The sequence below is a fragment of the Callospermophilus lateralis genome, chromosome 17 (genome assembly GCF_048772815.1).
Source record: "Callospermophilus lateralis isolate mCalLat2 chromosome 17, mCalLat2.hap1, whole genome shotgun sequence".
Classification (NCBI taxonomy): Eukaryota; Metazoa; Chordata; class Mammalia; order Rodentia; family Sciuridae; genus Callospermophilus; species Callospermophilus lateralis.
Window position 1 is genome coordinate 65,649,370 of NC_135321.1, and position 24,923 is coordinate 65,674,292.

The 24,923-nt window shown below is 52.8% G+C and overlaps 1 protein-coding gene across 2 annotated transcripts in view; it reads left to right on the forward strand.

The window, feature by feature from the left end:
• The window catches only part of Rab31 (RAB31, member RAS oncogene family), a 91,545-nt gene that overhangs the window by 37,498 nt on the left and 29,124 nt on the right, over nucleotides 1-24,923 (forward strand). For both annotated transcript variants that reach the window (XM_076836652.1, XM_076836653.1), the window contains exons 2-3: nucleotides 9,303-9,382; nucleotides 13,381-13,462. In XM_076836652.1, the coding sequence (XP_076692767.1) occupies nucleotides 9,303-9,382; nucleotides 13,381-13,462 (162 nt within the window). The remainder of the gene's footprint in view (nucleotides 1-9,302; nucleotides 9,383-13,380; nucleotides 13,463-24,923) is intronic.

Here is a 24,923-nt window from a genome sequence, read left to right on the forward strand (position 1 = left end):
GGGAGCCGCAGTGCCTGAGAGTGGCCTCTCCTAGTGACATGTGGAGGCACTCAACACCACACAGTGCTTGGCAGGGTGTGGCGATGCCACCCAGCAGACTCCCAGGTTCTCCCCTAGGAGCTTAGAAGCAGGTTCTGATCTGCCCTCTCGCTGTCTGCTCCTGGATGCTGTGACATCTCCCTGACCAGCCTCTCATGCGGCTGACCTGGCCTGAGCCTGAGTCTCCTAATCTGAAAGGGGGGTGACCTGCCCTGGGTTGTTGCCTGGGTCAAACACCCTGGGTCCGTGCTTGGTGGATGTCACCTGTGGCATCTGCTGCTGGGTGACTGCTGCCGGGTGACCGATACCCAGGCCCAGGGCCTTAAGCAGCACTTATTTCTCATGGTTTCTGTGGGTTGGCTTGTGGGTCATCCAGCTCAGCATCTCTCACAAGGTCACAACCAGGCGTCAGCTGGAGTGACAGTCATGGGATGGAACCAGGAGAGGACCTGCCTGCTACCTCCCTCGGTGTCGGTGGGATGCAGTGCCTGGGCACCTGTCCCTGACGTGTGCTGGGGCCTCTCGTGGTTCCTTGTCCGTGGTCCCGTCCAAGCCAGCAGGTGAGAGGGCAGTGGGGTGCGAAGACCAGACTGTCTCATACCCCGACCTCAGAAGTCGCGTGCCTCCGTTCTAGGAGACAAAGGTGACACACAAGAGCAAGTGCCTAGAGAGAGGCCCCTGGGAGCCGCTGAGACGCTGCCTACCACAACTGTGGCCATCCCTGGTTTGCTAGGCCTGCAACTTGGGGACCATACATATTATTCTGGAAAACAAGCTAAGCCCGGGACAATGAAACCCAAGGTTTGGAGCTTGGTGCTTTTATGACCCAGGAAGTCTCCATGACTGGGGAGGGGAGCTTTCCCTCGGGAGGTGGGCCCTGCGTCCTGGTCGAGGGTCCATCCTGCCCAATCAAGAGGTTGTGCCGGAAGAAATGTGCCCAGAGGGACAGTGGACTTTGGCAGGAGGTGGGATCAGAGCAGAGATGTGTGTTAATTCTTTTTCAACAGTTAGGGTCACACTTTCTAAGATAAACTGAAGCTTCTGCGTGGCCTCACAGTTTGCACTTTGGGACACCTGCTCTCGGGAGGGGCCTATTTTAAGAAAACGGAAACGAAGCAGCCATGGACTCGCCTCTTCCCCGTCTGGAAACTGTCTTCCCTTGCCTTCTGTCACTCGCCGGGCAGGTGCGGGGAGGAGGGTGGTGACCAGAGGTCTTCCCAGGGGTGGGGACCCAAGAGAGACGGGCGACCGGCACCTAGACCCTCTCACTCTTGGTGGCAGTGACTCTGGCTGTCCTAGGACGTGCCAGGGGGGTGTTCTTTGCGTCAGCAGGGTAGGGGTGTCACCCTGCCTCGGTGGCCAGCGCACTCCGCGACTGAAGGGGAATCTGCGGCATCTGCCAGCCTTCGAGTGACAGTCACAGTAAATTCACTGACAGCAGAAAGGGACAGCGCTGTTGACCACACACACACTTTAGGTCTTCTAAACCAGGACAGTTTCTGTAGGGAGATGCTACCATGGAACCGTTTCTTTAGATGGTCACCCAAGTGTCCAAGAAGATGTGGTGGAGTTCCAGCTTGGACATGTGCCTGGACAGGCTGCTCCAGGTTCCTCATTAAGATGGTCATGCCAAGGCCTGACCCTATGTGACCAGACATGTGAACAGCAGGCAAGTTCCCCCAAACCTTCCACAGGACCACACAGAGCCAGGCCCACAGAGGGCCTAAAGGAGGCAGTCATCAGACATGGATTTACATCGTGAGTGTTTATTAGGTTCAAGGAAGTGAAAAACAGAGATTTCAAGAATTGGCAAGGACACGAAAATTATACAATGAATCAAATGCAAATTGTACAACTAAAAAATTATAATCAATATTGGGAAATTAGCATATGGCTTCATCATCTGTCACCATGTGAGATTCATCTGTGGAAACTGGGGCTCACCAAATGTTCTCCCTCAATCCTGGGGCGTCCGCTTGTCCTGAAGGCTGGGAGGTGGGTCCCCAGGGGCGAAGATCTTCCCTTTGCAACGAGTGGAGGTTTTCCTCTGCAGACAGTGTTGTGAGTGGGTTGCTGTGTTCAGCCTCAGGCTGGGGAAATCACCATTATTTGTGGCATTATTTCAATGGAAAAATGCATATTTGAGTTTCAAGTGATTCTCCAACAAATGCCCTTCTGGATCACAGCCACTGGCAGCCTGGCTGATGTGCTAGGGATGGCCTGAGAAAGCAGTCCTGTCATTGTCCCCCTAGACCCAATGTTGAGTCCTCTGCAGATTGGTAAGGTCCTCTCTGTGGGAGTCGGGACCTGGTCTCTCTGTCCCCCGGCTGGTGGCTGACTGGCTGAATTCCTGTACAGGCGCCTTCTGAATCTCAACTCTGCTCTTACTGGTGACAGGGTCTTGGACAAGCCACATGACTTTTGGCCACAGTCTCCTGATGTAGGCGTTGTGGACAGTGCCATTGGCCCAGCCCCTTGGGATGAGCTGCGGTGAGGACCGGGGATTGCCTTGCTCCAGCAGGACTCCCTGTCTCTCCCGCTTCTGCACCCCTGGGTTCTTAGGTGGCTTTAGATCTTCTCATGTGGACTGGACAGCCCCAGTCTGCGCTCCTGCCTGTCCCTGGGCCACTCCTCTACACTCCCCCTTGTTAAGGCTCCCCGTGTCTTCAGAGTAGGTCTGGGGCGGCATGTCCCCTGTTGGGGGGACAGTAAGTGCAGTCTGTAACCCAGACCCCGCAGAACCCACCCTGCTGACTGTGAGTGCCACATGTGTGAGCTCCAGGAGCTTCTGTGACGGCTCAAGCCCTGACCCACACCAGTGCAGCCACGTGAGCAAGTGGCCATGGCATTTCAGGGCCATATGGTGTGTCCCTTGGGTTGTTAGTGGCATGGTCCCTGCAGTGTCTGAGTGGCTTTGCTCGGCCTGCCTGGGTCATGGTGTGAAGGCCAAGGTGTCCTCTGCCTGGGTGGGGCCTGTTGGCACCGTGCCTGGGAAGGAGGCCCCCTGGCCCCCTGCGGGCATCAGCGGGTTCTGCTTCCTGCTGGTCTGGCGGGAGTCGCCGTGATGTCTAAACTGGGCCCTTTCCCTGCTCTGTGAGAGGCCCTCTCGGGTGAAGAGCGCTCTGACACAGGGGAAGTGCTCATACCACCACGATGTCATTCAGTGTCTAGTTCCCATGCAGGTGTCCAGGTGCCCGAGCCTCAGACCCCCTTGGAAAGGGAGGCCGAGGCCCAGAGTCAACTTGAGGCCAGACTGGAGACCCAGGGAGTCCGTGGGTGGCTTTAGAGTGATGTTCAGCCTTTGGCCTCGAGTCCAGCCAAGTGACAGGGTGTGCCAGCCTGGGGACCTTGACCTCCTGACTGTGGGGGGCTTGGGGCTTTGCTGGGGGACATACCCTGCTCTAGCCAGAGCTGTAAAGACGGGCTTCACTGGTTGTTGGTTTGGAGCCTCCAGGGCATTTCCGTGGTATCCCTGAGTGTCCTGAGTCTGCTTACTGCTCTGAGTGGACTGTGGAGAGACCAGGAGGTGTCTTCGAGTGGCCAAGGCCTGGATTGCTGGGCCCTGGCCCAGGAGGGTGAGCCCAGGACTTGGTCTCTCCCGCCCTCCTCCCAGGGGCCTGGCCAGGCATGGCACCCCACCACCTGTGTGTGAGGACATGTGCATGTGAGGTGGCTGTGCCCAGGGCCCATGTGCCCCAACGGCACTTTCACCCTTCAGGGGGCTCCTATGTGTTCATGGCTCCCCTCGTCAGGGGACCAGGGCCACTTACTACCCACAGTCTGGACTCTTCTCTCCTTATCCCCAGCTGCCACCTGGGGTCCTCTGAACTTCCTGACTCTGCCCCTCATCAGCACTGAAGACCTTTCCAAGTGTGTAGGCGCTGAGCTAACTGGATGACCGAATCAAAGAAATGGGGGAACTCAGAGACCCATGTCAGCTGATTCTGAGACCAATGAGGGGCGCTGGGACCCCAGTGCTCCAGAAGGGAGCACGATACTCTGGCTGTTCTGCTGTGTAAGATGACCCCCAACTTAGGACACGTTGGCTTGTGATTTTGCCCTGGTGTGAAAGTACCACGTACCCACTGCTGTTTACCTCAGTACAGCCTCTACCAGCTCACAGGAGACGTCCAGCACTTTGTTATAAAACAGGCCCATGTTAGGTGGCATTGCTAGTCAGCCCTCTGAGCACATGGAGGTGATTAGGCACCCTGCCGTGTTCAGGGGTCAGTTGTATTCCAGGCATTCTGCACTCTCAGCTTAGGAGACTTATCAGGACACGGACCCCGTCGTAAGTCAAGAGACATCAAGCAGTACACAATGGAGAAATCATATATTCTGCCTCTTTAACAGTTTAGAAGATTACTGTATATGCTGTAATTTATCTCACACATAGTTAATTTTTAGGCCATTTCTTATAAATTGTACTGCAGTGAATTTTGGGGAGGGATTAATTTTTAATTTGGAGACAGGGTTTTGCCAAGTTGCCAAGGGTCTTGGTAAGTTGCTAAGGCTGGCCTCAAACTTGCGAGCCTCCTGCCTCAGGCTCCTGAGTTTGCTGGGATTACCGACGTGTGCCACTGGGCACAGCTACTGCAGTGATGTTATGCTGTTTCCCCTGATCCTCCTCCTTGTCTAGGGATGGAACCCACATTTTTTTCTTTTCCTTGCAGTGCTGGGAGTTGAACCCAAGGCCTCAGGCATGGGAAGCAAGTGCTCAGCACCGAGCTGATTTCTAGCTACTGATCGTTTTCTTCCTTTAGCTGCGTTCTTAGGAATGGAATTCCTGGACCTATAGGTCTTGTTAACGTTTTATAATTTCCTTTGCATAAGAGGCATGTTGATTTATAGTATTATTAACAATGTACATTTCTTGCAAGCTTCCCACAGCACCTTACCACTCATGAAGATCTCTATAGCGTCTGCAGAGTGGGCTTTTTGAGTTTGGAGTGCAGGGGTGTGTTGGAAGGTCAGGGTGACCAGGGAGGATAGCAGTTGCTTCTCAGTGCCTCCTCCACCACCTCATACTGATTCCCTGTAGAGCTGCGGTGAAGAGATGTTGAGGACCTTTTTGGGTTCGGTGAGACGTGGTGTGGAATTGACTAGTGATGTCTGCCGTGAGAGTAGGAGTCGGTCACGGTGAGATGTTTGCTGGAGTTGCCATTCTCTCCTGTTGTAGGAAAATCGAAGGCCATTGCAGCAATCCAGGGATGAGGGGAGTGTTCGGCTTGGTTTTACAGGTTGGGGTGCCTAGAGTAAGACATCAGCTAAAAGTCTGTGGTTCCTCATTTCATAATTATAGGTTTGCACATGATAACTAAATGTGACAGTTCAAATGGTGGAGATCCCCGTCTCAGAGTAAGTGGTTGTTCCCAGAGGGCTGCATTATGGAGGGACGTCATGTGAGAGGTCCCTTTCCCAGTAAACTGATGGAACCAGCTGACGTCAGGCACACAGTGAAGTACGGATGGCGTGGTGGGGGCGGTGTCACTGAACCTGAACCTTATTTCAGGTTGTGGACTCAGAACTGGCTTTATTCTAATTCCCTTTCATTACTGTCAAGATAACAGCAGTTATATCTTGAGGACATGATGAGTAATTGGAGCTAAGCAAGGTGAAACTAGAAAGCAATGATGAAAGTAGTCCTGTGACCTCTAGGAACGACCTTTTATCTCTAAAGGAAATTCTGCCTTGGTGGGAGGTGGATTTAACTGGTGAGAGGTTTGAGAGGAAGGGGCTGGAAACATTTGATTCTGACTCCCGGCCAGGCGCGTGAGCTTGAGGAAGGCCCTCAACTCGGAGGATGGCATGAGATGGGCCACCATAGCCTCGGTCTTACAAGACAGAAAAGTCACACATGGAAACACTTCCATCCGGCTAAGTCCACTAAACATACAGTCGCCTTTGGGGCTGGTGGGCCACCAGGACCTGCCCTGTCCGCCTCTCTTCTTAATGGACTCTCAGTTCTGCTTCCTGTTCCCATTCGGTTTCCATGTGAAGCGCTGTGACTCACGGGGCCAGCTCTCCCTATGTGACACAGCCCAGCGAGGCTTCAGCAGGGAAAAGAAGCCGGGTGCTGGGGGAGCCTCCTGCTTTGCAGGCCTGGCGTGGGCAGGGCTTCCCCTGGTGGCCATCTGGGGAACAGCAGCTGTCCTGGAAGAAGGATGCCAGGCAGGTCCCTGCCTGCAGCCACTTCCCCTGTCACAAAAGCACTGGCCAGAGAGGACCCTTTGGTGCTGTTCTTTGTAAGATTTCCTTTACGGAGACAAACTAAAAATTCCCCTATCCCTTATGTCCTGTGAATCCTATAAGATGTATAAGGAGGAGAAACACTGAGAGTTGAGTTGTCAAACAATCTGCTGCTCTAACTATCCAGAGAAGCTGGAGTTTTGGCGTGAGCCATGCAGAAGGTGAGAAGAGAGTCGCGTAATTGTCATGTGGCTTTTTAGTTTTTACCAAGAAGGGCAGGTTGAGGGTGGACTTGCAGGCAGCTTCTTTGGGGCTGCTTTGGGGACTTGGCGCCAGTTGTTTGGAGCAGAGCCCTTGGGTAGCTGGGCTTCTCAGAGCAGCCTCTGTCAAAGCCCGGTGCACCCAGGGCCACGAGAGCACGGAGAGCTGCTGCCCAGAGCTTCAAGTGGGGGGGGGTCTAGTGGCTGTCCGGAGCGCAGTTTGTTGGTGTGGCAGCAGGTGGCCTGTGTGAGCTGAACAGCAGCAGCCTGAGGGGTGGGGAGCTGGTTCCTAGGCCCTGGACTGAGTGGACTACAATCCTGCTCTGCCTCTGCTGGCACGCACCCTGCTGGGCACCCAGCACTGTTCTGAGACCCTCCAGGGAAGGGGCCCTGACCTTCCACTGTGGCATGTAGCCCGCTGTGGATGTGCAGCAGGTGGGCAAGAATAGGGGTGAACGAATGATGATGGACGGACGGAGGCACCCTGAGAATCCCTGAACTGTGGTGGAGCGTGGTCAGCTCAGCAGGGCCACTCCCCCCACCCCACCCCACCCATGGCCGTCTGTAGGAAGCAGTTGGCTTCCTGGAAAAAGCTGGTCCAGGGGCGTTTCCTGATCCTCAGGGCAGCAGGCGGCACCACCTTATCCATTTCTCAGGGGTGGACGCAGGGGGGCGAGGACACACTTATCCACAGCGGGGCTTAAAAGCCATGGAGATGGAAAGAACTGAGCTGTGTCTGAAGGCTGGGGAGGGAACAGAAGCCGGATTCCTATGAAGGCATCGGGTGGGATCCGCGAGCTGCTGCTGTCCACCCCTGAGCCCTGCGCACGGATCCCCACGCTACAGAGGGAGAGCCTGGCTCTGTGCTGGGGGGACTCCCAGCAGGCAGCCCCCTCACGGGGACAGCCCTCTGACAGGATTGTCTGATGAGGGCACCAGCCCAGGTCCCCCTTGCTCCGGGCTTGCTGGAATGGTCCCCCAAACACAGGAGTGGGAGGGAACACAGAAGATTCAGGTTGCTGCTGGCATTTCACATATCAGTGTCTGAAGAAAAACACCTTTCTCTGAAGTGGCAGCATTGCCTCCTCAATCTTCTGACTTTGACCCTTCCACCTTCAATATAAGAGAACCGGGTGGCCATCTTTGCCCTTGTGGCTTATAGCTCGGGAAAGGTCTCACGATCCTTTGAGATAAGAGCTGCCACCCAGCTCTCTGCCAGTCTGAACCTGACATCCCCTGCCTCGCTGCCTCAGCAGAGCAGTGCTTACCAACCAGGGCGTCTGCTTTGTTGACCTTGTTCCACTTTCTGGGCACTGTCCTGACTTTGTCTCCTAACTCCTTCGCCGTCCTTTTAATTTCTAGTGTCTTAACTTTTGATTTCTAAGAAGTTGCTCTTATTCTCAGATCTTTCAAGATAGTGTCCTGCTCTTTTGTTGGTGGGTATCAACGTCTGGGTTTTCTTAGTGTTTCTTTTAAAAACATTAAAATGCAAATTGAAAGCTCGATCCTGGGGCTTGTGGATGGTGCACACAGGGTCTTTTGTTGGGGAACTCCAATATCAGAATTTGTGGGGCTTTTTGGTGTCACTGGAGGGAGACACCAAAAAGGTTCGGGGGGGGGGAGCTGCTGGGCGTGAGTGGCACTTCTGCCATGGGCACCGTTGATCTAGGAAATTTCATTTCGTCTAGGAAATGGTGTCACTGGAGGGAGACCTTCCTGGGCTCACATAATCAGGCGCATAGTGTGTGGCCTCTGTGTTTGCTGTGCCCAAGTCCCCAAGCCCCAGGGTCCTGCAGGGGGACCCCCATTTCCTCCTGGATTGCAGGCTGTTCCCTGGCATGACCTGGCCTGCATACCCAGCCTCCCTCCCTGCGGGCACCTGAGTGGCAGCTTCTTTCTCGAGTGCCGCTCATCCTCCTGGGTTTTGTTGATGTCACTGGTCTGGGGGCTGTCCCTAGTCCTAGCTCTCTGACCTTGTGAGTCAGACTCTGATTTCTTAGACTGCCTTACAGTGGTTCAGGAGGGGACTAGAGACGAACACTGTGTATTTAATTTGCCATGTGTAACTGGACACCTGTCCCAGTCAGCTTTCAAGAATCATTTAGCAGAGAAAGAGCTGAGTCGAGACCTTTCTAGAATTAAGTACAACTGGAGGCTACAATCCAGACATCAGATTTGAGAGAGAAAGCATCAGACATGTAGAAATCAGCATTCAAGGTGTTACAGGGTGACTCCCGGGGAAGCAGATGGTGGCTTTTATTTTATCCCTTTCTTCCTTCCTCTCTTTTTAAAAAACTTTTTTAGTAGTAGATGGACACAGTATCTTTACTTATTATTTTTATGGTGCTGAGGATCAAACCCAGTGCCTCACATGTGAGAGGCGGGCGCTCTGATGATACGAGCCTGTCTTTCTCTTTCTTTCTTCCTTTCTTCTTTCTGCCTCCCTCCCTCCCTTTCTCTCTCTCTTCCTGTCTTCTTTCTTTCTTTCAAGACTCTGAACAAAACTAGTTGTTTCTACCAACACATTGTGTTGCCATACATCTTCTTTAGACCACTCCCCAAATTCCCACATTTCTAGCCATTCTTGTCGGTGAAATGCTCATTGGAGGCTGACTGTGGCACCTACGTGAGACACGGTCCTCACACTCGTTTTCACCCCATTTCTCTTCTTCCTGTGAGAGCAACACAATTGCACTATCAGGAAACACTGGTAAGAGGTGGAGGCAGTTGGCCCCTCCCCGGTCTCGGCTCGGCTGGCTGCGTCAGGTGGGCATTGACCCCTGGGTCCTCACGGCAGCCTCCCTTTTCTCCTAGGACACCGGTGTCGGGAAGTCGAGCATCGTGTGCCGGTTCGTGCAGGATCACTTCGACCACAACATCAGCCCCACCATCGGGTGAGTGCCCGTGGGTCCCCTTTCTCCTTGCTCCTTGGGGCTGCTCAGCTGGGCCTCAGCAGGACCGTGGTGAACATCGCCCAGCAGTGTGGATTGCCACATCCAGCCTGATGTCCCTGCCGTGGTTTTTAGTTCTGCGCGCCCTCTCCTGGACTCCAGCAGCACGGTTCTGCACACCGCGCTGCCCACATTTCCAGACAAAAGGGTCCCGGCCAGTTCCCAGCAGTTCTATTTCGACCACTGCTATACCTGGCACTGCCCACAGCGTGTCCCCCCGGCCCCCGGGCAGATCTGATGCGGTTTCTGCCCCAGCGAGGCAGGGAAGCTGGCAGAAGCTCCTTTCCCAGGCTCCTTTCACCATCTCTTGGTCAGAGCAGTGCAGAGCCAGCCCAGGTTCAAGGGCGGGGAGTGTGCCTCTCATGGTGGGACGAGCAACAGGTTCACGGGGCGGGGGCTGCTGGGCGTGAGTGGCACTTCTGCCATGGGCACCGTTGATGATGTTTCATCTAGGAAATATGTTTTGCTGATTTGGGGTTTTAAAACATACATTATGTGGCTGGGTGCAGCAGTGCACACCTGGAATCTAGAGGCTCGGGAGGCGGAGGCAGGAAGAGTGCAAGTTCTAAGCCAGCCTCAGCAACTTAGAGAGGCCCTAAGCCACTTATCAAGACCCTGTCTCTAAATAAAATATAAAATGGTCTGGGGACGTGGCTCAGGAGTTAAGCGACCCCGGGTTCAATCCCAGGTACGAAAAGAAAACCCAAGAGAAATTATATGGAAACTCTGATTTCTGCTTGATTTTCCTATAAACCTAAAACTGCTCTAAAGATGAAGTATTAATTACTAATTATATATCAGTCTTTAAAATTGTAATGCGTGTTATAAAAACATCCAGACTATACAGAAGCACATAAAATAAAATAAAAAGTGAAATCAAAGGATTTTATTTGCTCTCTAATCCCATAGTGTGTGTGTGTGTGTGTGTGTGTGTGTGTGTGTGTGTGTGTTTTCAGTATTGGGGTGTTCTTCCACTGAGCTACTTCCCCAGCCCTTTTTATTTTGTTTCTTAGTTAGAAGCAGAGTCTTGCCAAGATGCTGAGGCTGGCCTCAAACTTGCCATCCTCCCACCTCAGCCTCCCGAGTAGCTGAGATTACAGGCATGAGCCACCATGCCTGTCTCTTCAATTTATATAACCAGTATTTAGTGTCCCAAGTGCATGCATGGTGAGTGTTTTCTCTGGGTCCAAAGGTCTTCAGATAGACAGACTGTAAAAGTCAGGGTGTGTCTCACCACACCTGGGGCTGCAGCCCGCCTTCCCAGCCCACACAGCTCTTTCTGGTTCTTTTTAGCGGCTGCCTGTGCATTTCCTTCACAGAACAGATTAGAGAATAGTTTTTCTGATTGTAGACATTCCTGTTCACCATAAAACCCCCAAAATTCATAGAAATAGAAATCGGTATATATGCAGTTCTTTTTTTCTTTTTCTTCTTTTTTTGGTGGTGCTGGGATTGAGCCCAGGGCCCCAGTGTGATAGGCAAACGCTCTGCCACTGAGCGACACCCGGCCCTTTTTGTCTTATTCTGAGAGGGTCTTGCTGAGTTGCCCGGGCTGGCCTCCACCCTGCCATCCTCCTTCTCAGCCCCACGTCCCTGAGGTGACGTCCACACCTGGAGGCTGCATATGTCTTGAGCACTTTTTATGATGTCGCATTATCTTTAAGAACATGATGGAAACACTATTACGAAAGTACAGTGACTGAAAATGAGGAAAACCATGAAGGACAACCGACCCCACCCCTCGCCTGCCTCCCAGCAGCTCCCTGGACCGGGCTCCCTTGGCCTCCCGCCTCTCCCTCTGTGTGTTAGTGTATTTTTTTCCACTCATCATGACTTTGTGAATTTTAGGCCATTGACTGATTTTTCAGTGACCTCATTGTTCAAGCCTTTGTTGCTCCATCTATGTGTTATTCTTTAGGTTAGATTCAAAGCACTGGAGTAACTTAGCCCCAGGGTCTGTGTTGAGGATGGGGCGGGCACTGCCAGGTGGTGTTTCAGGAAGGTGGTCCTCACTTTTGCTGCAGCTTTAGGGATTATTTTGGAATCTGCACATGTGATTTAGAATTCTCTTCTCTTCCTCTGAACTTCAACCTAAGCATCTGCTTGGCTCACGTCCTGTGGCAGCGCAGTAGTGGCCCCGTGGCCTGGCTTCCCAGCATGGGACACACACTGTTTCTGGAGCTCCTGGCCTCCCTCGAGTCGATGACTTGGAGCCGAGCGTCCAGAGCTGACCATGCTGCATGCTTAGGCGGGTGCTCGAGCTGCGCACTGCACTATTCCTCATCACCAGTGTTTTGATCAGTATTGCTTTTGCCTGCTTTGCTCATTGCTATGTCCTGCCTCGTCACTCGGTTCATGTCCCCGGCCCCAGTGCCTTCCTTGCAGCACCCCACCGGCCTCCCCCAGCCCAGAGCAGCGAGGTGACCAGTTAAGGTGCACACTCCGCCCAGGCGGGTCAGGGCGGGCGGCCAGATGGTGGAGTGCAGCCATCAGCCTGAGAGGGCTCTGGCCAGGCAGGGCTGAGGGTAGTCAGGGAGAGACCCCTGATTCTGTACCCCTGAAGACCCCCGTCCACATCTCCCAAGAATCAGAATGTAAGGAAGACACCATTATTATATCTCAAAAACTGATCCGATGCAATGTGATGCCTCCCATCTAGCTCAGACCTCAACTTCTCTAGTTGCTCTTAGTTCTATTTTTTGTTCTAGTGCAGCCCAGGGCCTGGTGCATGCTAGGCCAGCTCCCCCGACTGAGCTGTGCTCCAGCCCCTCTCCAGTTGCCCTTAAAATAGCTTTGAAAGCTGTTTCTCCCTAACCCAGGGCACAGCCAAGGTCCACACACTCCACTTGTGATTGTTTCCTGTGTGATTAAATCCAGATTAAACACTTTTGGCCGGAGGTAGATGAGTGTTTGCCATTCCCTCACTTTGGGAAGATTCTTATGTCAGGTTGTCCCACTACTGGGGATGCTTGCTATTTGGGGTTGGGGGAGTACCGGAATCTAGGGGTGCTCTATCACTGAACTACCCACGCACACCTTTTTATTTTTTGAGACAATGTCTTGCTAAGTTGCCAAGGCCAACCTCCAACTTGTGATCCTCTTTCCTCAGCCTCCCGAGTTGCTGGGGTGACGGGGGTGCACTATAGTGTCTGGCTGCTTGGTATTTTTTTTTTTTTAGATGGACTTTTATTTTATTTATTTGTATGTGGTGCTGAGAATCGAACCTAGTGCCTCACGCATGCCAGGCAAGTACTCTACCACTGAGCCACAACCCCAGCCATGCTTGGTATTTTTTGAATGAGAATGTTTTGCTCACAGGAGTCAAGACTATTAAATATTGAATTTCTGCCCTTTCATAAGTACAAAGAAAACCCTTAAGAGAAAATGCACAAAGAAGAAAATAGCAAGTGTTTCATGATCTTCTGAGACTTTAAAATCCCGCCCCACCCCCCCACCCCCCGCCTTTTTTAACAGAGAAAACATAAGTTTTGCAACTGCTCATCTTTCCCCTACACTGTGCGGGCAGGCTGGGGCTTACCTGGGGCCTGGCTGGCTGCAGCTGGCTTGGGTGCGGATCAGTGGGGCCAGTATGCAGAACAACTTTCTTTTTGTGCCCTGTTCGGTCAAAACCCCAAAATACCAAAACACAAGCTTCCTTTTTACTCTTGTTGCAAGAGTCAGTGCTGAGCCCCTAAGGTCATGTGTACACCCCTCCCTGAGAGCTGGCTGTTGTCTTGGAGCAGTTGGAGCTGCTCTTTAAAGTCTGGGAGAGCATCCATGTTGTGGTTCAGAAATGTGCTTGCTCTCCTGCACAGTGCGGAACCTCTTCCTCCGGCCTGTGCACCCGCTGTCCGGTTCTCCGAGCACCGGTGCTCTTGCCCTGCTGAGGCTTAACAAGAACCGCTGGCCCAAGTAACGTGGGGTGTCCACTCTCTCTCCAGGGCGTCCTTCATGACCAAAACTGTGCCTTGCGGAAATGAGCTTCACAAGTTCCTCATCTGGGACACTGCTGGTCAGGAACGGGTGAGTGTCGCCAGGTGGCTTTCTGGGGAACCCGGGAGGGCTTCTGAGGGTCCCCGGGCAGACAAGGCTCTCTACTGCCAATCACAGAAGCCAGGCTCCAGGGGACTCAGGCAGAGGGAACGCTTCTCCTCCGCTGTGTGCGCTCCCAGCGGGCACTCAGGGCGAGGCAAGGGTGCTCAGAGGGGCCATCTGTCACGACGCCTGCTGCCCCTGCTGCTATCATTTTTAGACAGCCCCTTCTGGCTCCTTTCCACGCTCCAGACCTGTGTTGCCCACTTTAGGCACCCTGCAGGAGAGCCTCTCCGCCCAGAGCACCTGCACCGCACCTGCAGTTCCCAGGGACTGGGCTGGGGTCACTGCTCACCCCCTCAGCAGGAGGAGAAAGGGGCTCCTCCCGAGGGTTCTCGGGCACACCTCCCCTCCTGCATTCAGCATTCCAAGGGACTTGGTCCCCCTCCTGGCAGGGCTAGGTGATGACAGGACCCTGGAAGGAAGCTGTCACAGTGGCTGGAAGTCAGGTGGCTTCGTTTCCAGGGAAAAGCTGGGTCGTCTTACTGGAAAGTGGGAGAACAGATGCTCAGCTCCCAGAAGGAGCGGCCGACTTGTTACGTGTTCTTAATGCTCCTTATTTGCTGAAAACACGTATGGAGAAGATCACATGTTTAAGAAACACAGGCCCTTAGTATTTTCAAAATGGAACTAACACCAGCAGAGGGTGGCTTTGCAATAACCGTAGTGCATGTCACCAAAGCCAAAAGGGGGGGCTGGAGTCGCAAGGCAGAGCCGGCCAGGACTTGGGCTCCCCTGAGCTTTCACCTGATGGAGACTTCTGTCAGAGCCGACAGCTCCTGGGTAAGTTGGTCACACTTTATCTTGTCTGATCCGAGGTCACTTGTCCCCTCCCTCTCCACGCACTTCCTGCCCATCTTCTCCGGAGCCCCTGGGGTCGGACTGTGATCTGGTAAATTCGCTTCATAGTCATGCTCACTGTTTCACTCTCCAAAAAGGATCAGGGTTCATGAGGATGCCTGATTTTCTGCTCTTTGTTAATCATGTTAGTTTATATAATTTTCATTTTATACTAACCCCTTTTTAAAACTAACGTTCCGAATTTGTGGGTTAAGGCATATGAAAGAAGTTTTTTTGTTTTTTAAAGGATGAGTCTTCTGGCCTAAAACCCTAACCTCATTAGACAGTTTTCTCCTTTTGCTCCTAAATTGAGGGCACAGACTTGCAGACCTGAAGCCAGAGCCTGCCTCCCTCTTTTAACTCTGCCACTTCCCGGTCCCCTCTAACTCATCACTGACCGGGGGTCCCTCTGCTCTGCCAATGCCCAGGGCCCCTCTAACTTTGTGGGTATCTGGTGTGCTGACTTCTAAAGCAGATGCCATATTCAAGGAAGAGGCAACTTAGGAATCTCACTTCTTCACATAGCCTGTGTGTTTCTGGTAGTTGACTTACTAGTTTTTTGTTTATTTGTTTATTTTAAATATTTGTTTTTAGTTGTTGATGGGCCTTTTTATTTTATTTATTTGTATGTGGTGCTGAGAATCCAACCCAGTACCTCACACGTACTAGGCAAGCACTCTACCACTGAGCCACAACCCAGCCTGCTAGTTTTTTTGTTTTGTTTCTGTGGATTGTTGTATAAACTTAAGCAGAATGATTTTTTCCCCCCTCTTATTACTTTTGGCCTTGAAATAGTTGCTTTTATAAATGCTTTTCCAGAGCATTTTAAGCTGATTTTAGAAGCAGCTGGCTTAGTATTGGCAGTATTGCTGCTTCTGCTACTGGCTGAGGCTGCTGGTGACTTCTGTGTCCCCACAGACTGGAGTGAGCCTTGTGTGAACTCACACAAGCACCAGGAGGTATGGGCATCTGCCCCCTTTACAGGTGAGGTCATCGAGGCCCAGAGAGGTTAAGTAACTTGCCCACGGCTGCCCTGCTAATAAGGCGCAAAGCTAAAATCTGAGTCCCAGCATATGGGACCTGAGCCTTATAGTTTTGTTTTGATATAAAAACCACACAAAAGCCATATGTTTGAAAGTAAGATTATCCAAACTCCCACCACCCAGATAGTTCCAACATTGGCATTAGATGATCATTTTTCATCTGCTTCTCTCCCTGTTGATGATTTTTATCAGTGAAATCATGGTTCTTTGTAGTGTGCTGTTCTCATTTGAATATATAGTGTCACCAAGGAGAGATTTCTGAGCAATGTGTGACATCTATTCTAATACACCATTCAAAGCCTTGACAGCTTTTGATGAAACTTGGTATTTTGTTGAAATTTTCAGTTGATCATATTTCTCATGATCATAATTGCTGCTTTCCTTCACTTTGCCTTTTGGCTGCAGACATCTGTGACTCTATTAATATATCAAAGCCTCGTTTTCCTTTTCCAGTGCTGGGAGCACACTCAGGGCCTTGGGCGAGCTCAGCAGGTGCCCTGCCACTGAGCTGCACCCCAGCCTGCATCCATAATCTTAAAAATGATGTTTTTTTTTAAGTCTGGGGTCCACGGCAGGACATTCTTCCTTGGTGCTTCTGGGAACAGGATTTAATTGGGGTGACGATTCCAAGTGAACGCCTTCAGGGTCCAGTTTTGTGGACAGCGTGAGCAATGTCTGGAGGCTTGTGGTCACCTGGTCTGTGCAGCCCTTGGAGGCCAGCCTGGTTCCCCGGGGGCTGCCGGTCCCCTGCTCCCTGGTGGGGTCTTGCAGCTTCAGGGATGTTTGCCTTCAGGGGTTTGGGCAGCCCTGTGCTGGCTCTAACTGCCCCAGTATTGGCCTTGCCTAATTCTGAGCTAAAAATACTGTGGCCAGGCGTCCCGCCTCCGCGATGACTGGAGCCAGCGGACTTGGCGGACTTGACCGTCTTCTATTCTCTTTGTACAAATCCCTCCCTGATTTCACAATTTCAAACCACAGTGTCCAGGTTTATGGCGTGACTGTGTCAAGGCGGCTTTCTGGGCCCTTGGAGGGACCAGCCCCACCAGAGCCTCTCAGGAGTTAGGGACCGGCCAGTGCTGAGGAGTGGAGGTGCGGCCCCAGCTCTGCCTGCCACATGTTGAGGAGAGGGCCCACTCACCGCCCAGTCCTGGTTCTTCTTTGGCTGGGCACAGACTTATGCATTCTGGAGAAATCATTTTTCCCTCTGAGCGCTGTAAATGCCAAAGGATCCTCCTCCTTCCCTCTGTATAAGAGGCAGTGCGACCTCCACACGCTGCCCAGATGGTCTTCTCTTCATCCAGCGGAGCATGCGTTTGGCCTCCTTCCTGCAGGGTGGGAGGAGAGGTGTGGCCACCTCCTGGAGGAGTCTTTAAAAGTCCGCTGTTGAGTCCAGCTAGTTAGCAGCTGGACATTTTCAACATTTGCGCATTCAGGGTGGTTCCCAGGAGGGCAGGGAGAGGAGAGGGTGCCTCTGGGTCCTTGTGGTGGCCTCTGCGGGCTTTGGAGGGCTATTACCTTATGCGTGTGGGGAGACTTTTTAATAGCACGCCCCCCCGCTCTACATAGGAAGCTCTAACAAAGAAGGATGTTTAAAGGGAGCTGGACAAGAAAGAATGGCTTGGTGACACAGGAGGAGCCTCAGTGCCCCACCCTGTGTGCAGGAGCCACACCTGAGTGGTCCCTGGGACACAGAGGGACGCATCTGCCAGCCCGCCCTCCAGTGCCCATTGGCAGGATCTGTGATGGGGCCGTGACATCTCAGCCCCATCCAGCCCTGTGAACGTCCCTCCTGGGTTTTCCATTAGGCTGGAGGATAATGTCTTCACTTACGTTTTAGTCAGCATTTCTGATGCTGTGGGTTTATTCGGGGGCTCACAGTTTTGGAGGTCTCGGTCCATAAAAGGCAGGCTCCACTTCTCAGGGCTCAGGGTGAGGCGGAACATCATGGTGGGAGAGGATGGCGGAGGAAAGCAGCTGACATCACGGTGACCAGGAGGCAGAGAGAGAGAGAGACTCCACTCTCCAGATACAAAATATATACCCACAGCCAGGCCCCCAATTCCCACCTCCACCAGCCACACCCACCTGCCTCCAGTCACCACTGGGGTATGGAGAGGACATTATGTCATTTGCTACTGTTATCTTTTTTCAGTATGTAAAAAAAAACTTGCTAGAACATAGATAGGAAAGAAAGACTAAGGGATAACAAATTGAATGGTGCCCTGTGGGCCTGAGCAAGCTGCCTTTATCCAGTACAGCCGCGTGACTGGAAATTCCAAGTGCACTCTTAAACACCTGAGACTTTAGGGTACAGAATATGATTAATCCTGAAAATTGGCCCTTGGTTACATGTGTGTGAGGTCTTTTTTGTTTTAATCTTTTAATTTTGAAGTAATCACACTTAACCGAAAATTTGCAAAAACAACATGGGGGCTCAGGGGCTGCAGGCCCTACTTCTCCCGTGGCTGTGCATGACAGGGGCCTGCTGTTCACTCAGGGCTGGGAGGAGGCAGCGCCCTGGGAGGGCATCTAGAAGAAGCAGATGTACTGTGGCTCTGGGTCTCTCCACTTCCCGGGACCCCTCGTGGCCTGGTTGAGGCTCACTGGGAGCTCTGGCCTTGGGTCTTTCCGTCCTCTTCCTCTGGTTCGCCTTGGGTGCAGCTGACCCTGCCCTCCCTCATCTTTTCTGGATAATCCATCCTGGAGGGTTAGCGGTTGGGAATCTCGTTATCCAAGACGTGCTCTCGTCCACATTTTTTCTGCGTTGACTGCTGGTTTGCGTGCCCCAGGCTGCGCCTTCCAGGAAACTGAGGCAGCACAAACATCCTCCTTCGAACCCCGATTCTTATGGTCAACTCAGAAAATTTCAGACATGTCACTCACAGTAACAGGCGTGAGTTTATTGAAGGGACAGGACAAGGGAAAGGAGAGTGTGGGTCCTCTCAGAGAGAAGGTCAGGGTGCCCCTCCTGCACTCTGGTTTTATTGGGATCCCTGAGAGGTTTCCAGACAGTCCTGTCCAGGTCCACCTCTTGATGTGTGACTGACAGAAGGATGACATCAGACTTTGAAGTCGCCACTGCAATGACAACTCTAGGTCACTTTGACCCATGCTGTCAGGTTCTAATTGGAATCTGTTCTTAACAAATTTTTTGCTTGGGAGGAATTTTCCTTATCTCCCTGAGTTTTAGGATCTGGTCCGTGAAGGGGGTCACAAAAGTCCCCCTTCAGCGTGACTTGGGTTCCTCTTATCAACACTGTTTCAGGCCTGCATTTCTCCTGCAGATAACAGGTAGTTGGCTGAGGAATGTGACATGCCCTGTCCACTCAGGCCAGGCAGGGCTGCAGGTGAATTACTTCTTGGAGAAGACAGCATGTGGGGGCAGGGCGGTGGGCCAGGGCATGGAATGTTGCCTTAACCTCTGTTCGCTCCGCTCGGGTCTGTCCATCTGTCCGCTATCAGGTGGAGCACTACCCGCCTCTTCTTTTTTTATAGTCTTCACTGAGATGTGACGCACACGCCATTCACTTCCCGCACTTGGCCTGTGCAGTCAGGGGTTCTGGGGTACCCAGTACTGCACAGTCAGCTTTGGAGCCCCCCAGTTCCCAGGAGGAAACCCCGTCAGCAGTCACGCCCACCTTCCTGCAAATGCCCCAGCCCTGTGGGTAGGGGGTTCCTTTTCCTTTTTATGGTGCTGGGGTGGAACACAGAGCCGGTCACGTGCGAAGCCCACTCTGCTGCACCCCAGGCCCTGTGCTGCTGTCTAGACGGGTCATGCAAGTGGGACCAGGATCTGCATGCCTGTGATGAGTCCCTCCACTCCGTCACAGCTGTGCAGAATGCTCCTTGCTCGCTGGTGGTGGAGGAATAGGGACGTTGTACAAGGATCGGGCTGAGCGTCCCTCACCCAGAGCACCTGACATCAGAAGGTTCCCGATCTGGTTTTTAAAACCTTGGGATATTTGAATACGTGTAGTGAGGTACCTGGGAGACGGGACTCTGTCTAACACAGAGCTCACTGATGTCAGGTGCACACCGCTCACACGGTCTGAAGGTAATTTGTGTGGTCTCTTTGGTGCCCCTGTGTTTGGCCTTGTGTGAGGTCAGGTGTGGAGTTGTCCACCTGTGGGGTCAGGTTCATGCTCAGGTCTCAGATTCTGCACCATTTGGGGTGCTGGCTTCGGTGAAGGTTGATCACCTGTAACACACGAATCTGCCGTGGGAGTGGACCCGGGTGGTCTCCACTTCTGTGCTGTTGGAGGAGTGGCGCTGGAATGTTCTATGCAGTTTTGTGCAGGTGTGTTTTGGGTCTCCCTGGCATACATGTCCAGGAGGGGAGCTGACCAGGCATACGTGTTCAGGAGGGGAGCTGACCTGACGGGTCCTGTGGGAGCTCTGGGGTTGGCAGTCGGAGGAACGGCCCAGGGGTTTTCCAAAGGACCGTCCTGCCCTGTGTCCCGGGTGCGCAGTCTCAGTCTCCACGCTCTCCCCAGTGCTGCTTGTGCCTGTCCTGGGTCTGAAGGCAAGTCCTGCCTTCTCTTCCAAAAGTGTCACAGGCCAGCTCTTTCTGATTTTTGTGTCTCTGGTATGGAAAGGACCCCTCTTTGCTCCATTGTCCCAGTATGATTTGTTGTGAAGACTGTCTTTGCTCAGTTAGTTGTCCTGGCATCTTTGCTGGAAACCAGCTGACCGTTTCTGAGCTTCGTGTTGGTGGTCTGGGCGGGCGGCACCACCTTGTCCTGCCTGTCATTTGTGGCTTTGTGTTTAGCTTTGAGCTTGGGAAGCTTGGTTCTTTCTCCAGGTGGTTTTGGCCACTCTGGGCCCTTACATTTCCACATGAATTTTTATATCAGCCTGTGTATAAATTTACAAAGAAAAAATCGACTGGAATTTGGATAGGGATTGTATTCAGTCTATAGAAGACTTTGGGGTTACCTAGTCCCCGACGTAGAAGTGCTCATTTACACTTTAAGTGATAAGCCAAGTTGTCTTTCATCTCTTTAGAAATAACTCGAAGATTGGAAATGGAACATGATCTCAGAGGAAAAAGTCTGAATAAAGAATTAAATCTTTTGTCTGTTTAAATGTGTTCCCCATAGTAAACTCATATAGAACCATAAACAAGATTAGTTTGTGAGGTTATCATTTAAAATTTAGCAAACCATCTTAAAATTTATGATATTTGACAAGTTGCATTTTTAAAAGGATTATTTTCACTGGTTTCATTTTTTCAGCAATACATTCTAAACCAGGACGGGGGCCTTGTTAAGTGGTGCTTCGTGCTTGAGAGCATGTGACCCGGCTCCCTGAGCAGAGGTGCCCTCTGACCTAGTTCCTGTGCCCTCCTCTTAGCTAGGAGGTGTCCCGGGCCTCATGGAAGAGCACAGATGAGCACGTGATAAGCCCCTGGAGTTGCACCCCAGCCGTGTAGTGTAGACTTTTTAAAAAAATTTTGGTGTTGGGAATGGAACCCAGGGTCTTATGCACGCACCAGCCCACTGCCCGCCAGCCCTCACCTTTGACCTTCCATACCAGGTAGAGAGGGCCATCTCTGCCTCCTCCAGGAGCCGAGGATTTCCTGGAAGCACTTGGGGATTTGGGCGCCCTGTGCTCTTGGCCAGACTTCTTGTTCCCCTTCTGTTTGTCCCCCTGTCTGCCTACCGTCCTTGGAAAGACCAGCTGAAGGGCACTGCCTCAGAGCTCCAGGACTGCTCTCCACCCAGCTGTGGTGAAAGGCAGAGTCTGGGGGCACCCAGAGAAGGCGCAGGCCCCAGAGGGCACCTGCCTTGGGCCAAGTTCACGCTCTCCAGACATCAAAGGAAACTCCTGGGCCCTCCTTCTGCCTTTGTTCAGAGTGCTGGAATCTACCCTCCAGAAAGTGGCTCACTGTTCATAGGCAGTTGGCCAGAGTCAGAGGAAAAATTGACCTTGGGAAGCTCTTGAAGAGTGGGGCTCTCAGGAGCCCAGAATGAGCTCTGTGCTGCCCGCTCTACTGGCCCTGCAGCAGGATGGCCCAGCTGGACACCAGCAGCTGACGCTGCCCCAGGGTCCTGCCCCCAGCCTGCTGTGTGGAGGCGCCCCTTGCCTACTGCAAACCCCAGGCTGTTCCGTGGGACCTTTTAATCTTCCTCACCATGGCTGGGTGCCCTGCATTGCTGCCACAGTGAGGGCCACAACTCAGAGCTTCACACATTAGACTCACTGTCTTCCCCCTTGGAAGGTGTGAACTCCAAAATGGGTATCACTGGGCTGAAGCTAAAGTGACCCAGGGCTCTGTGGTCCTTCCTGAAGGCGTGAGGAAGAGCCTCCCTTGCCTTTTATTTATTTACTTTCTCTTTTTGAGGTACTGGGGAGTGAACCCAAGATGCTCTACCACTGAGCCTCAACCCAGCCCTTTTTGTTGCACTTTGAGACCCCGTCTTGCTGTAGTGCCATATTTGTGGGACCCCAATAGACCTCCAGGAGCCAAATCCGATGCAAGCACACAAGAGTCTTTATTGCAAGCTCGAGTCTGGACTTACAACCGTTCCTGACACAGCGGTCCCAGGGAGTGAGTCCCAGTTCAGTGAGATTTTATTGGGGATACTCCATGTGTCACAACATCACACAGCAAATCATTCCATACCACGGGAAAATCAAACAACAACTCTTAACATTGATTAGCACATTCACTGTCGGGAACAAGTTGGGTAAGGTGATTGGTTAGTACAAGAGGGGGATTCGTTTGAACTGATTGGTTTAGGCCACGAGGGGTGTGCGTGCTGAACTACATGGTTTCCCAACATGTTATTAACCACCATAAACTACTGGGGGGTCATCTGGCATCCCAGGTATTTTCCCTGTTTCATGCTGATTGGTGGCTGCTAGGGAATTGCTATGGGTCCCCACCTAGCCTGAGTGAGTCAAGGACACCTGGCACCGCAGATCTCTCCTGTTATTCGTAGATAAACAACTCAGCAGGGTGGGTATGCGCGTAGGAAGGCTCTGTAGGTTTTTCCAAGGACAAGGGTCATGCCCACTCCCTTGGACAGGCTTTGCTCTGAGGTAGAGGCTGGTTTCTCAAAAATGGAGTCACATCAGTTTCTCATTGCTAAGTGGCCGAGGCCCTGGGACTGCAGATTTGTGTCGAAGCTCCCGTCCTTCCTTGCCTCTTGTGGAGACCACCTGCATGGCTTGGCTGGAGCCACCCTGTCCATCTCCAGAGCCAGCAGAGCAGCACCTTCGGGTCTCTGATTCACTACCTCCACTGATGACCTCTAATCACACGGGGCCACCCAGATAATCCAAGGTCATCTCCCCACCTGAAGGTCGGCGGACTGGCAAACTTAGTTCCCTCTTGCCTCAAACAGGACACAGCACAGGCCCTGGGAACTGGGGAGGGGCATCCTTGCGGCCACTATTCTGCCTGCCACACTCCAGGGTCCCCAGGGCCTGGTGGCTGCTGGCACATACCACGTGTTCAGTGATGCACTAAGTATGTCTCTGTTTCATCAGTTTAAGCAACATTTCCTTTCAGAGAAGCAACACGGGAGTGGGAGAAGAGTGCAACTTGGAGCCAAAAGACCTGTGTTCAGGTCCAGTTTTGCCATTTAGGAGCTATGGGGCGACAGCTCACATGACCACGCTGAGCCTAAGTCTGTCTTCTCTGCTTGCTGTCCCAGGGCCATTGAGTCACAGCACACAGTTCAGTCATTAGGTATCTGTGGAGTCCTGCTGTGGGCCATTGGAGGGCTCTGTGCTCCTAGGTGGGAACTGTGAGGGAGTGGCCCTGGGGGTGTTCAGGGGCAGGTCAGGCCTGGGTGGCTGTGTGTTCCAGGAGCAGGAGGAGCCCAGGAGCGCGTCTTGGACACCAGCGTGGGGAGCTCGATCTGCACTGGGTAAATCAGAAGGGTTTGGAAGGAGGAAGTGATACAGTCTGACTTACAGAGGGGAAAACAGACTCTGGTGTTGAGATCCACAAGACGCCAGGTATTTATTTGCTTCAGAGCCTTCTGGGGCTGTGGCCCGTGAGGTGGGAGCCGAGGAGGGGCAGCAAGGAAGCCAGCAGCTGTGGTGGTGATGACCTTGAAGGTGGGGACGAGAACATGAAGTTCTTTATACACTGTTCTTGTCTTGGGTTTATTGGAAACTTCCACAACAAGAAGTTGAAGATAAATACATTCTGTGGAAACAAATATCACAATCCAGCTGCTCAAATCAGGATCCCTCTGGCCGCTGTGGTCAGCTCAGAGGCCACTGCACTGTCCAGATGCCCAGCACCCATTCAAGGAAGGTCACCTTGCTTGGAGAGGAGGCAGTGGCAGGGACAGGGCCTCCGGGGCAGGTCTAAGGCTGTTGGGGGACCCAGACCCCACTCTTGTATGGCATCTGTGTGATTGGGTCACTGGGGGACTTTCTGGGGCTGTGCAGATGGGCTGCCTGAGCCCAGGAGAGCCCCGGATCCGCCTTTTCCTCCCGCTGTGCCTGCTGCCTCCTGGCTAAGGCTGGCCTGCTGTTGCACCCTGCAGGGCATTGCCTTGGACAGGGTGTGAGACCCCAGAGCCAGCCAAGTGGGGAGGACAGGAAGAGAGGCAGTGACCACCTTCCTCCAATGCTGGTGCCCACACCAGGTCATTTTTTTGCAGATGCCTGGGTCAGCGGCTGCCTGTGACATGACAACTAGGAAGGTGGGGCCACCCTCTGGACTTTAGGAAATTCCTGTTGCCCACAGACAGCTCATAGCTGAGGCTCACTGCCCTGGGGGCGTGGTTTCATGGGTGGCCTTTTAGACTGATCCACACCCCAGGCCCTGACTCATGGAGAGAAGTCTGTTTCCTGCTAAGAAGGTTCACCCTGCACCTGCAGAAAGGAGAACTGGGCTCCTAGGTCACCCTAACCCAGTTCTTCCTGGTACTTCACCTCTACCTGGGACCCCTGCTGTAAGAAGCTCTAACCCCAGTGATTAGGAAAGAAAGAGAAGTCTTGTCATTGTCTTGTCTGAGTCAGAGTCAGAGTCACGCATCGTGCTGAACACTTTCTCGAGCAATTCAGACACAGCAGAGCGCAGAGCGAGGAGCGCTGCCCTCTGAGGTCCCCAGCAGGAGCTGCTGCAGGAGCTCAGCCTCTGTCTCCTGCGGTTCCCCTCGCTGTCCTTAGGTCCTTAGTGGCCTGTCTGGAAGGCGCTCTGCTTCCTCGTGAGAGAGGGTGCTGTGAGGGAAGGAAGACACCCTGGGGATGTGTTTCCATTCTTTTGCTGACGCTGGAATGTCAGGAATCTTCTCTCCTGCTTCCTTCTCTGAATCCCCAGCTCTGTGGCTTCAGGACACAGGCCTTGGGGGACAGTGTCTGGAGACTGGGTGGGCCTATGATTGAGTGGCTCCCGAGGCAGACCCCCATGCTGTCATGGTCACAGACCAGTGCTGCCCGCCCCCCCCCCCGGACATCCTGCTGTGAAACCCCTCTTGCATTCCAGCCTGGGCGCACTCAGCTAAGCTCCTTCTTCTCCAGGAGGCAGAGCCCAGCACAAGCTG